The 14,373-nt window shown below is 29.0% G+C and overlaps 5 protein-coding genes across 5 annotated transcripts; 1 reads left to right on the forward strand and 4 right to left on the reverse strand.

Annotated features, from left to right (window-relative positions):
* Window positions 1–619: 619 nt before the first annotated feature.
* Window positions 620–1,066, reverse strand: GO595_003982 (activator of Hsp90 ATPase; the record flags this gene model as incomplete). The annotated part of the gene is made up of 1 exon (XM_067917062.1): window positions 620–1,066. One exon carries the CDS (start codon window positions 1,064–1,066, stop codon window positions 620–622), a length of 447 nt encoding a protein of 148 aa, XP_067775877.1.
* A 316-nt stretch (window positions 1,067–1,382) lies between these two features.
* Window positions 1,383–3,698, reverse strand: GO595_003983 (IQ and AAA domain-containing protein 1-like; the record flags this gene model as incomplete). The annotated part of the gene is made up of 1 exon (XM_067917063.1): window positions 1,383–3,698. One exon carries the CDS (start codon window positions 3,696–3,698, stop codon window positions 1,383–1,385), a length of 2,316 nt encoding a protein of 771 aa, XP_067775878.1.
* A 167-nt stretch (window positions 3,699–3,865) lies between these two features.
* Window positions 3,866–5,089, reverse strand: GO595_003984 (kinetochore protein Nuf2; the record flags this gene model as incomplete). The annotated part of the gene is made up of 1 exon (XM_067917064.1): window positions 3,866–5,089. The coding sequence occupies one exon, from the start codon at window positions 5,087–5,089 to the stop codon at window positions 3,866–3,868; it is 1,224 nt and encodes a 407-aa protein (XP_067775879.1).
* A 142-nt stretch (window positions 5,090–5,231) lies between these two features.
* GO595_003985 (TB2/DP1, HVA22 family protein) lies at window positions 5,232–5,642 on the forward strand (the record flags this gene model as incomplete). The annotated part of the gene is made up of 1 exon (XM_067917065.1): window positions 5,232–5,642. One exon carries the CDS (start codon window positions 5,232–5,234, stop codon window positions 5,640–5,642), a length of 411 nt encoding a protein of 136 aa, XP_067775880.1.
* Window positions 5,643–5,932: 290 nt separating this feature from the next.
* Window positions 5,933–6,811, reverse strand: GO595_003986 (cilia- and flagella-associated protein 36; the record flags this gene model as incomplete). Its single annotated transcript, XM_067917067.1, has 1 exon — window positions 5,933–6,811. One exon carries the CDS (start codon window positions 6,809–6,811, stop codon window positions 5,933–5,935), a length of 879 nt encoding a protein of 292 aa, XP_067775881.1.
* Window positions 6,812–14,373: the final 7,562 nt, after the last annotated feature.

The raw sequence follows: 14,373 nt of genomic DNA on the forward strand, positions 1-14,373 counted from the left end.
GAAGTGAAAATCAACACAAACTGTTCCAACGGTTTTCTTTCAAATAACAACAAAAAAACACCGGAATATAGAAATTTTGAATATATCGGTGAAAATAAACTATTCATGATTTTATTTTTTTGTGTGCAAAATCACAATTCTCAAATTTTCTCAATTTCCTTTTAAAAACGATGTTGATTAAAATTTTTGAAATTTTTGATCCAACCTATGCTTGCATCTGTTATTTCTGACAGGTGTCAAATAAATTGTTCAAAAGAAGTAATGTTAAAATGTTTATAAAGGTGATTACAAGTTTGGAAATTTATTCTTCATTAACATTTCACATAAAAATTTCTATAAAAATCAAACTAGAAATTTTCGTTTTGATTAAAAAAAATCAAAATCTTATAAATATATTTAGATGAAACGCATGTGAAAATTCACTAAGAAATGATATATCATTCAAAATTATAAAAATTCTTCCAAATTTTCGAAAATAACATCTAATGATTTTATATTTTGATTACAGTATTTCACAAATCAATCAGCCACATTATCTGGATGAAAAATTATCGAAATCTTTGATATATAACAACACAGGTAAATAAATGAATAATATTTGAAAAATGGCATTTACATTTTACTCTGCCCTTGGTGTTGCTGGGAGGTTCTTGAATTCATCAGCCCATTGAGCGAAAGCTTTACGGAATAATGGAATGACATTAGCATCAGCAGGTACACGTATTGCTTTCTTTTCTGCAGCAGTTTTCTTGTTGCTATCACCTGTAAATGTAAGTTCATATTCCCATTCATCTGGTGAATCAACACAATCATTTGATACGTCAGGGAAATTAATTTTGCCTTCCATATCGCCATACTTCCACTTGAATTCGAGGACGATTTCAAAAGAACGGATTTCACGGTTCTTTCTGATAGATTTCGCAGCTTGGATTGATTTGAAATCGAAGTCAGAAAAAGTCCAACCTTCTACTGAAATTCCATTGACGAGTTCTGTTAACCTTTCCTTTGCCCATTTGTTAGCATTGTGTTCTTCCCAAAACCAGTTGCCTGAATTCCAGGTGCTCATTCGAAAAAGTGGCCGACCACTTTGAAATGTTATGTGAAATAAAATCTTGTCAAAACTGAATTCAGTTCGTATTGAAAAAATGTTCAAATCACTTTTGTTACACGCCGATACATTTCGTTGGCAATTTTTATTTTTCATTTTTTTTTTATTCACTTTCTTTTTTTAATTCATAAAGAAGATATTTAAGTTTATTTTAAAGGATGTGGAGGAACGTCATGAGGAAGAAAGGGAAAATAAATAAAATTTATAATCAAATTAATTTTTTGAATTTTAAAAATTTAATAACTAAAACTCAATAAGTCTTTTACACAAAATTTTATTTCTTTTCTTGGGACCCTATTTTAAAGTTAAATTGTATCTGTGGCCTTGACTCTTGTTCAGGTGCATCAGCCAAAAACCTTAACAGCTCTTCGTCTGTAATTGGTTCATTCGGTTCAGTTCTTGAGTTCTTTACTCTGTTTGCCTTTTTACAAGCTCTTGCAATTGCACCTGCAGTATAATTCTGTGATGCAAAAGCTAATGCATTCACAGAATTCTTCGAACTCAAAATACCCATTTTACTAAGCCAAAAATTCCACAGCAATACTCTCGTTGGGAAATTCGGTTTTGGAACAACAATCATATAGTTGAAAAGTGACATGCAAATTTTTGACAGCGACGAAAATGATGTTGTTCCAATTAGAAGCACTCGATCGCGTGGTTTTAATCTTCGTACATACCTCCTAAATTGGCGCTTGAACTTTTTCGATTGATTAGAGTGTTTTCGTGTACCAAACATTTTATCAATATCTTCAACAAGTATTACACTTGGCGCAAGAGTTTTGGCTGCACGTATAAGCATAAGAACCAACTGACGTGGTGTTGGTGTTGTTTTACCTATTAAGACTGATGGTGAAAAATCAAGATATGTGGCACCAAGTGCATTGATTACTGCATGCGCAAGTGTGGTTTTGCCAGTGCCTTTGTTCCCAGCAATTAGAATACCTCGTGGACAGAGTGTACCAAGAGAATCTCGATTGCATGCAAATGGTAATACTGATGTAAATATCACTTGAGAACGTACTGTGGCATAAGAAACACCAGAATCGGGCCATGGATCGGAATAATCGACCGGTGAAGTAATATCATAATTTCCAATAAAATCATTAAATGTAGTATTTGGAGTATTTTGAATAATTCCAAGTCCAACTAATTGTGAAAGTACCTCTTCGTCTGTCATGTTTAATGTATTACGTGTTTTCCTTCTCCTACGACGTGTTGCCCTTCTCCGAGGAACACGTGCACGACGACATCTTCTCATTTCAAGGACTTTTAAATTGCGGAGTTCACGTTTAAGTTTTTGTTCGCATGAAGCAGCAATATCTGGTAGCATTGATGTCCACATTTCTTTGCGAACCAGTTCAATATCAAAATCATCAGTTACTTCTTCATCTTTTCGATTTGTTGTCCATTGTTCCATAAATTTTTCCAAAGCATCTTTAAGTTCAGTAACTTTTGGATCAAGAACAATTTCGACTTGTTTTTGGGTATTTCGCAAACCGCTCATCGTTAACGGTCTCGAGGGGGACCTGGATGGCGGTTTTGACGACGGTTGTTCTTCGGTTTTCTTGTTTTTGTTCTTTTTTTCATCAAGTGCATTATAATAATTCTGAAGTTCTGGTTCGGGCGCCCAATCTTTCCTTTCAAGAAGCATCCGAACGACTTGCATTTTAGCTTTGATAGTTGGTGCCTTTCCTGTTTGAAGCTTAGTTTCATTATAATATTCAGCACAAAGTCGATCAAGTTCACGTCGAAGATCAACAGCTTTATTGTCTTCTAACCAAGATTTTGATACAGATTCTGCAGCTTCGAGTTCTTGTTTTCTTTTTCTTTGTTCTTCTTTTCGACGTTGGATTGTTCTTAAAACTTTTTCTTCTGTTTCGTGCGATTTTGGAACTAACTTCATCCCAATGAGCTCCTTCTCTTCTTCGCGACGGAGTTTGAACTTTTTTCTTGCTGTGTATTTCTTCATAAATCTTTTAATGATATTTGCTGCTTCTTCTTTATCTGAAAGATTCGCTTGTTTTCGCATGTTTGTCTTTTGTTGTTGAATACTCTTTTTTAAGAGAGTTTGATGTCGAGCATTTCGTGCTCTTTCAGCACGTTGCACAATAAGAACAGCTTCTTCAAGTGGCATTTCTGGTGGCTTTGTCATTTCTAAAGCAATTCTGGCTTCATCAAATTGTTTTTGGAATTTTTTCACCAAATCTTCTCTGATTGAAAAAGATGGCCCTTGATCATCTTTAACAATACGAGGTATTGGGATTTCAAGTTCGCATTTCTGTGATTGTGACATAACAGTTTGGCAAAGTGTTGAAAATTGTATACTATCAGTTGTTATAGGTAAAAATAACTCTAAAAATCTGTTCACCAATTTAATAAAAAGAGTACGTATAGCAAGTCTACGTTGTGTTTGAATTGTTTGATCATAACATAATTCAAGCATTGAATATAATTTTAGATACTCGCCAAAAAGACGACTTAATTCGTTTATACCACTTTCTTCTGCGTTGAATCCTTTCTCGATTTCAATAATATCGGTGAGCCGTTCAATTGCTTCTAGAAGTGTTGTGTGGAGTTCTTTGCTGCTCATCCAATTACTAACGTATTTTCATTTTCAAGCAGAGCTTCTCAATCGCTAAAGAGATCAAACAGAATTTAACCTTTTTATCAAGTCATTTTAGAGATTTCATTCTTACTAAACTATCGTTAAGCGATTTAAAATATTAATAATCTCCAAAAATTAATTATTAATAACATTTATTCTTGGATTGCTTGATCACATTCATTCATCGCTTGATTCAGGTTGTCATTGTATTCTTTTATTTTTCGAGACAGTGCTTCAACTTGATCACCTATATCATAATCAATCCTATTCTTTTTTTCTTCTCCAAGTCTCCTCAATGTTTTCTTATGCTCTTTTATCTTATTCATCACATCTCTTCTTTCCGCAGCTTCCTGTTTCTGTTCTTTCTCCATTTTGATTTTCATCTCTCTCAATTCTTGGATCTCTTTCATCTTATTTTCGTAATTTTTCCTTTCCTTTTCCAAAACCTTTTTCTCTTCTTGGATTTTCAAATATTTTTTCTGATCCTGAACAAGTGGTATCAGTGCATCACTTGCCAAAATTATATTTTCTCGAACGCTTCCAAGTAACTTTTGTCTTTTTTTTGCGCTGAGAGACGTTTTTTCGAGTTCTTCGACTTCTCTTATTTCTTTTTCAAGATCATCTTTCGATTTCATAACTTTGGAATTGACTTCGTCTGGACTTTGGGATAGAAGATCCTTAAGTTCCTTTGCCTTTGAAAGTTGTTCTTTTGTTTGTGCGTTGATTTTAGTGATTCTTGATTGACATTCGGAAATCATCCCTTTGAACTTGTTTATGCTCTCTGTGAGGTACTCACGAGCATTTTGGAATTCACTGAGTTTGTTTTCGTAACTTATTTTTTGACTTCGAAGTTCATCAATTTCATGCATCTGTTTTTCATGTTCAGTTTTTTGTGCTTGGATAGCTTCCTCTAAAAGCTTAATCTCATTTTCGAGAGAATCATTTTCCTTTTGTAGTTCAGTGGCTTGTTGATTATGCTCTGTAAATTTTCGTACTCGATCTTCACGAAATTTGGCAAAATTAATAATTCCACTAAGAAGATATTTAAAACGTTGTTCATCAGGTTTATATAAGTCAGCAAAACAAAAGTTGTCAACAGCTGCAAATTTCATTAAATCTTTCATTCCTCTATAAAAATTTAGAAATACAAAGCCTTCTGCAAGTTCTGGATCTGGATCTTGATCAAGCATGTAGTGAGGGTGAGATAGTTCTGCTTTTTCAAAGTTTGTTATTACTAAAAAAAATTCTTTAAGTATTCGATAAACAGTTGATGGTTTTGGTTGTGTGATCATTTTTTCCGTTGCATTTATACCAGCATCTGAAAGACATCTGAGAATTTCTACAATATCAAGTTCCTGGAATGTAAAAGCACACATTTTAATTTTTAAACGTCTTTGTTTTAAACGTTTTCAGGGCGCCTTTATGCTATATGTGGAGTTAACGTTCTCTTTGTCAAAAGTAAGTGCATTCAAATTCAAACAAACAATGTCAATTTGATTTATATTATTTTTCCAAAAGATGATAGGTTGGCCTATATTCCGTTTTATTTCATTTCCTTTAACATTCCTTTTTCCAGGTTATCGTTCATTCATTGCTGTTGTTAGTGAAGGTTCAGATGATGATTTCAGATGGCTTTGCTATTGGTTAGTTTGCGCTTTCCTCTTATTGATTGAAGCTGCTGCATCTTTTCTCCTTAATACAATACCTTTTTACTATGAACTCAAGTGCATTTTCTTACTTGCATTACAGTATGATACTGCAAAATTAGCTGCTGAAATTTACAACAAATTCTTAGGTCCTGCAATCAAGCACTATGAACCAGCTTTAGATAAGTTCATTGCCTCTTACTCTCAGCAGGCTGAAAAGATCAAACATAATGCCAAAGCTCAAGTTACACAAGCAGCAATTAAGTACACGCTCAACCAGTAAACAGTTAAAATTTTGCATGAATTTGATTTTTATCCTTCATTTTTAATTTGCAAAAAGAAAACAAGAAATTTGATTAAGAAGTTTTCTGTTGCAAAAACGATCAAATCAATATGAAAAAGTTATTTCCTTCTATCGTACATTATACAACATGTTGATTTAATGTTTTTTCCCCAACTTCAGTTTTGTTGTTATTACCTAAAAGTTTATCTTTAAAAAACAAGTAGTAAAGGGAACATAAATCAAATAAAGAACAGTGCCATCAAACAAAAGGATTTAATTCATTCATTTATTTAATCCTCTTCAATTATTGTTTTTATGCGGCCAGCAAGTGCTCGCTTAATTGCTTCAATTGGATCTTCTTCTGGTTGAACAACTGGTTTTTCATGTTTTTTCAAGTTCAAATCAATCTGTTCTCTACACTTTGCTCTCTTCTGCTCTGCGAGTTCTTGTTTTCTCTTTTGGAATGCTTCTTTCCTTTTTTCGGCTTCCTTTGGATCGATACTTTTATTAATCTTTTCTCTTTCCGCTTGTATTCTCTTCTTCATTACTGCTCTTTCTTCATCGGATATTTTTGGTGTCTTTGGAGGCTCTTGTGCTGGATTAACTTGGTTTTGCGTTTGTTCGCCCCCATTCGAATCGACCGTTAGTTCATCCGAAATTTTCGACTCTGGAATTCCGAGGTCGTTTTCGAACTTGTTGAGCCTGGAGGTAGCGAGCTGTGCCTCTTGATCTGCTAGCCGTGCTTCTTCAACAGCAGTGCTTTCTGTGACAAAGAAAGCATTTTCATCATCACCTCTAATTAGGAATGAAGCTGCGGCTTCACTGTCAAGTGCAAGATTATAAGCATACATCTTGGCCGCAAAGTATTGAAAGTCAGTGGCTTGTTTAAGGACACCAATTACAATTGATGCAATTGAATCTTTTTTTCCATATGATTCAAAACATGCTTTTTGAAAATCTTCAAAAGAAACTCCAATGATATCTAATAGATATATTTTGAGAGTATTTTCGATAATTTCACAGAATTTCTTGTGGCATTTTAAATGTTCAAGTGAAAACTCTTCTTCCCCAGTAAAAATAAAACAATTGGCAAGAACAAAGTCTTTTATTGTATCGACCCACATTGGTGAATAGAAAAAAGCCTCAACAGCTTCGAGAACAGAAGACATTAAATCTGCCAAAAAATAAACGGCTGCTTATCGTTGTAATTAAAAGTTTTTCCATTTTTGTGTAAAGAGTTTATATTTTTAATTAATCTGAACCTGATTATATTGCCGTATGTTTAAACCTATCAATCTTTCATTTAAGTCATGTCTTAAAATAACTTCTTCAAATAATACATTTGTTAATCCTAATAAAGATACATTTGAGTTGGAACTTAAAATATTTTAAAAAATAAGAAAATTTTTACATTGAGAAATTGCTTACAGCACCGAGGTATGCCAGAAACAAGCACCCTTTTCAAGGAATGCTTCTTTGTGATGATTATGTAAATAGTGAAGAATATACATTCAAAAATGGCGATAAATATTCTGAGATCTTTAAGGTTCATGATTTAACCTGTAATTGCAATAAACAACTGCATGTTGGTATCCCATGTTCACATATAATAGACGTTCTAGAAATGAATAATTTATAAATAGATAATATTAAAATCGCAAATGAATGGGTACTAAATCAACAAAACTTTATTTATCAACATGAAGGTATAAATTCTTCATAAGAAATTACACATTTAATTTCTCATGAAAGATTTGTTTTACTTAGGGCAAAAAGAACACCATTATATGAATTGGAAAGCAGAAGTCAGGATAAATTCAAAAAAGTTATGGCTTCATTCGATCCTCTTGAAAAAGAGTAATGATTCATTTGAACACATTGCCACTGATGAAATAGGAATTAAATCTTGTAGAGGGAAATTTCATAAAAATACTTAAATTTATTCCAGAAGGTAGTTCAAGTTTTGGGTCAAAGCATTGTCAAATATATAATCAAACTGGGCGCAATTATAAAAAAATGTAAAGCTAAAGAAGTATGGCTAGAAGCCATTCGAAAAGTTGAACTCCCTTCAATATAATAAATTTTGAATTTGATTTTGATTATATTTATTTTGATATAAGGTAAATGTGTTATTTTATTAGTTTTATATTTATCTTTATATATATATATATGTATCTAGGTAAATTATGTTGAACTTTTTCAAATAAAGCGCTATTTATGTGGGAGAATCGTGCGCACACGTTTTATAATTGCTGGTAAAATATGAAAATTTCCTTCGAACAAAATTATTATTAAAAGTTGACTTGACCATATATTATATATTAAACATATATATTTTTTGATATCACATTTACCAGCAAGTTAAAAAAAGACTAGTATATTCACTTTTAGATGCAATAATAAGTTTCCTTTCCAATATTTTAATCAATTCCCAAGTAATTTTTTGAATTATCACAAAACTAAATAATTGAAATAAATTTTAAATAAAACACATTAATATAATTAGCATTCATTAATTTTTTTTTTTTTTAAATGAATTAATTTAATAATTTCTGTGAAACCTTTTTGTGTTGCATAAATAAGTGCTGTATTAAATGTATTATGCTGTTACCAAATATTATTTTGTAATATCAAATTTTGTAAATAAATTTTAATTAAAACGCATTAATATCTTTAGCAGTAATATCAATTCCTTCATGTTCAAGAAGTAATTTAACTATTTCTATATGACCATTTAAAGATGCTAAAATAAGTGCTGTTCTAAATATCTCAAATAATTTCCAAATATTATTTTGAAATATCAAATTATTAAAATAAATATCAAATAATATAAATAAATATCTGTAGCATTAACATTAATTTCTTCATGTTCAATAAGCAATTTAACGACTTCTATAATTCCATTTGCTGATACAATATTAAGTGGTGTACAAAATATTTTGAATAATTTCCAAATATGATTTTGGAATATTATATTCATCCAACAAACATCAAACAAAACAAATAAATAGTTTTAAAATTAACATCTATTCCTTCTTTTTCAAGAAGTAATTTAACTATTTCAGTATTCCCATCGAAAGATGCAATAATAAGTGCTGTTTCAAATGTTTGAAATAGTTTCCAAATATTATATTATAATATTAAATTATTACAATAATTTATATATTAGACAGATAGAAATCTTTGATATTTATATTAATTCCTTCTTTCTCAAGAAGCAATTTAACTATTTTTACATGACTATTTTGAGTTGCCAAAATAAGTGCTGAATCAAAGAATTTAAATAATTTCCTTATTTTATTTTCAAATAAAAAATTATTAAAATAAATATCGAATAAAACAAATAAACATTTTTAAAATTGATATCAATCCCTTCTTGTTTAAGAAGTAATTTAACAATTTCTATGTTACCTTTTTCTGATGCATCCATAAGTATTGTGAAAAATAGTTTAAATAATTACGAAATACAATTTTGAGAGTGAAAATTATCGAAACAAATATATATAACATTAATATCAATCCCTTTTTGTTTAAGAAGCATTTTGAATATTATTATATTTTTATGTATATATGCAAAAAAGAGTGCTGTATCAAATAATTTAAATATATTCCATGTTATATTATGAAAAATCAAATTATAAAAATAAATATCAAATAAAATAATTAAATATCTTTAGTATTAACATCAATTCCATCTAGCTCAAGAAGCAATTTAACTATTTCTGTGTATCCTCTTGTGGTTGCAATACTAAGAGCTGTTAAGAACAATTTAAAGAATTTCCAAATATTAATTTAAAATAAAAAATTATTTAAGAAAATAGCTAATAAAATAAATAAATATCTTTGGCATTGACATCAATTCCTTTATGTTTCAGGAGTAATTTAACTATTTCTTTATCACCTTCGATAGATGCAATCATAAGTGCTGTTTCAAATAATTTAAATAATTTCCAAGTATCATTTTGAAATATCAAAATATTAAAATAAATATCAAATTAAACAAACAAATATCTTTAGCATTAATATCAATTCCTTTTTGTTCAAGAAGTAATTTAACTATGTCTGAATCATCTTCTTTAGATGCTAAATTTAGTGATGTATAAAATATTCAAAATGATTTCCAAATGTTATTTTGAAATTAAAAATTATTAAAAGAAATATCAAATAAAACAAATAAAAATCTTTACTATTAACATCAATTCCTTGTTCGAGAAAATACTTAACAAGTTCTCTATTTCCAGATTTCGAGGAGATTACCAAAATATCATTGAGAATTTGATTATTTTGAAGATAAAAATTAACAAGCATTAAATTACCTGTCTTTGCAGCATTGTTGATAACATAATTAGAAATACATGTATCCCATTTGTCTAAAAATGTTAAGAGTTCATAATTGTTATATTCTATGCATATTATCCTTAGGTAATTGATTTTTTTATTATCAATTTCTTCTATATTGTTTTCATAAAGATATTTAAAGATATCATTTCGATGAAATTCTATTGCTGCTTCATATGCATCTTTAAATGTTGAATGATTTTGTTCACATAAATGAATAATTTCTTCATTTCCACCTGCAATTGCATATTTGCCTGTATTAACTACATTTGTATTATTCATAAGTAAATATTTAAAACATTTAACAGAAGAAAAAAATGCTGCATAATCAATTAATGTAACATTTTCTTCATTAATAAATGAACATCTTTCATAAAGTGATGGTTCAATTGTTTGATTAAAATCAAAATTTGTTTGTGATGATATTTCTTGAAGTTTTTCTATTTCATCATTTCGAATTATCTTAGCAATTTCATTTGGATTAACTCCTTCTTTAATTAATTGCTTATGAAGTTTAAAATCATTCTTTGATAATTTTTCATAATTATCCAAAAAGTATTTTTGAACCAAATTAAAACTATTATATTTTTGAGTAATTTTATGAATAATTTTTTGGTTTTCTTTATCTGTTTTATAATGTGAAAAATATAAACTATTAATATTTCTTGTAATGCTGGTATCAACTAAATTCTTCTCAATAATTTTTTCTATAAAATAATATGATTCTTGAGAATTAAATTTGATTAAAACATTACAACAAATTTCAATTATTTGAAAATTATTTTTAATAATTTCTTTTTCCTTTTGTTGCATTAATTCAATAAAATTTATATATACATTATCATCACATTTTTTTACGTGTGAACAAAATGCACTATAAATTAACCTGCTTAAAACAAAATTAAATGAATAGGGGTAATTTACGTCAAATAATTTTATTATTTGTTGAGTGGAAGACTCAAGACTTTCCTCGGTTAAATCGAATATTAAATTTTGGAGTGTGGTAAGTGTATTCATGTGGTTCGATAGAATTTTTTTTCTTCCAAATAAAAGGCGCACGTTTATGGTTTTGAATACATAAATGGTCATTTCACACATCATTAGGAATAAGAAAAGATAAATTTGGTAGAAATACACTTCATGTGTATACATCGTATAAATTTATTCAATTATGATTTAAATTCGAGTTTGCCAGAACAATTCCGAACAAATCTCACAATCTTCTAAATGCATTATCACTTTATTAGTTTTAGGTATCTCCCTGATAACAAAATTTAATAAAAATTTATTTAACGCTTTGTTTTTATTTAAATTCTACAATAATGGAAGCAAATTAAAATACTTCAGCAAATCATCAAATCAGGAGATTTTGCACAGATTATTTATGACCATACCGGCGGATATATTTCATTAGATGATACTCTTACTGAAGTTGCAGCCCATTACACAGTCAATGAAGTCAATACCAGCCTCTCTTCAAGATGTAGTTACACATGGAGTGATTATGTAGCAGTATTTGTTGAAGATGAATACAAAATAAGCAGTGATCGATTAGCTTAAGCTGTGGGTATAACTCTTATGATCAACCAAAAGTTGGTTATGTCTCAAATCATTACATCGGTAAGGAACAAGATTATTCTCATTATGGACAAAACACACTTGCCAAATATACAGTTACTTTAAAGGGTGTTACATATGCTAAAGGCGCTTATGGACTAGATAAGTACACTGATGATAATTTAATTGCTGCCATCTACAAATGGGGAAAAGGTTACTTATAAGGGAAATTGGAAAATGAAGACATGTTCATTTACCCAACTTCTTATTGGTTAACACGTGGTAAAGAGGTAACTCAAGAATTACTCGTTAAGTGCGGAGACATTCTCTTCTTTGGAGATAAAAGTAATCCAAACGTAGCAAATAACCGGTCATCAACCCATCGATGGAAGAATCGCCGTCTTCAGTGCTACAAAGCCAGAAGAAATGTTCGAGGAAGTTTTCATTGACGATTATATAATTGGAATCAGAACTTAATTATACTAATAAAAAGTATTTCCTTAAGTAAATGTATTTATGCAGTGTGAATATAATCGAATTGGAATTATGTTAAACATTTGCACGTTATGTTCAGTAAAGAAAAGAAATGAATTCCATATGACAAGCATTTGATTATAATTTACGTAAATTATATGATGGCATTGTTCCATAAGAAATGTAATAAATTTTAGTCAGAGTTAAACTTGGAATCATACTTTCAGTTACTTAGGTGAAAATGAACATGCATTTTTTTATTTCTTAATATATTTTAATTAATTGACTTTTTTTAGACAGAAGTTGTGTTAGAATTTCGATTTTGCTAATACCTAAAATCATATTAATATGTTAAAAAGAACACAAATATGCAAACTCTTATAAATCAGTTTATAAATATTTTCATATTATTCTCGATTTTTTCTGTTATTATTTGGTCTCCAATTAACCTCAAATTCAACGTTGAACATTGCCTTACAAAAAGCTTTATCGTTATTCGTATTTTGATTTTCAGTTTATTCCAAAAGTGACTTTAGTCTTTTTCCTGAACTATCATTTCGGATATTCAAAAAGTTGTTGCCATTTAAGATGATTTTGTATACAAAAAGTTCGTAGAAAAAAGCCCAAAAAATTTTTGTTGATGGAATTATCTCATAGCCAGACTATCAAATACAAAGAAAACATCCAGATATTACAAAACCTTGAAAAAAATATTTATATCTTAAATGAAGTTGATTAACTTGTTGCAAAAGGGGAAGGAATCTTTGAACAATATCATTTCTTCAAATATATAAGTTACATTACTAATGACTAAAATAATTTTTATTGGAAAAAATAACATGTTATTCTTTAATAAATAAAGTGCGAGTTGCCTACAAACATAATTTATTTTTCCTTAATGAAAAAAATTCGATTTGAAGTCTACCCCATCAAAAATTAATTTCCTACATCCTAATTAGGCTTTCAAGCATTTTACTTTCATTATCAAAAACATACTTATAATGAAATTTTACAAAGATTTCAAATTGTTTAAGACCAAAAAAATTCAGAACAACCGTCTAGGAAACCGTTTAAAATGTGGGCTTGCATGAAACATTCTATAGACAGAAATTATAAAATAAGTTAAGCAAATACTGTAGCATTATTCATATATAGTATATTTAATAATATATATTTTACATAGTTTCATTGTATTTAAATTTGAAATATTCGCAATAATCCTATCTTTCGATCACTTCACTGAGGAGAACGTTATAATTCAAATTTTTTTCTCTTTTCACTGCAACTTAACCAGGAATTGGTTCGTCTTGAATAGCCAATGAAAGCAATCCTCTCAGTGATGAAATAAAGAAGCAAATCAGATCAGCCTTATTAGATTATATTAGCAATCCGAATCCTTCAATATCAATAAAAACTATCCAATATTTTGCAAAACATGGGAAAGATATTGAACTTGGAAGATTAAAAGCAATACCAAGTTGTGCTGATACGATAGCTCCTCATATACCTTACAGTGCTGATGATTATAAAGATATCCATACAAGGAAAAAGATACGAACAGGATATTTAATGAAGATAATGGAAATTTTCAATGTGAACTGATTTAACGTCTTCAATTTTAAATGAATTTATCTTTATCCAAAATGTGTTAATAGAGTTTATATTTAGAATATATGCTCACAAAATGTATTATAATAAAGAAACAAAATAGCGCTTAGAAAAAATGATCCCTTATGAAAAACCGAATACTCAATAAAAAATTTTTTCTCATTAATTTTATGAAATTATTTTGAGATACATTATGTATAAATGTATTGCCAATATTATATTAAATGCAAATATTGAAAAATAATTATATAGGCTGAGTTAAAATAACTTTTTTTTTAATTAATTTTTCATTAAACAATGCATTATAAGATTTCCCTCTGTAAGATTTTTTATTTAAGGATATATCTAGCTCTGCAAACTGCATTAATATTATACAGATTTTTAAAATATTTCAGGCGTCCAGTTTTGAGAAAAATGCGCCTGAATTACATGTGCTGAAATATACCACATATGATGAAACCTACTTTTTAAAATTTTTTTTATGAAACAATATCAAAAATTGAATAAACTCATAGAAAATATTGACAATATATGACGATGCATTTTCTTAATCACTTTTTGTTAAATTTAACCCCTTTTGAAAAATTGGAGTTTTTTCTTGTTCAAAGGTATTTTTCACTGTACTAAATTACATTACAAATTTTAATTAATAAAAATAATATTTCTAGTCACATGGCGGCATAAAAGTTCTTCAGAATACGAGCGATACATTAATTATATTATGTTTTAAGAGAAAAATAGAAAAAAGTCACTC

Source organism: Histomonas meleagridis (genome assembly GCF_020186115.1).
Source record: "Histomonas meleagridis strain 2922-C6/04-10x chromosome Unknown contig_24, whole genome shotgun sequence".
In the NCBI taxonomy this organism is placed as follows: domain Eukaryota; phylum Parabasalia; order Tritrichomonadida; family Dientamoebidae; genus Histomonas; species Histomonas meleagridis.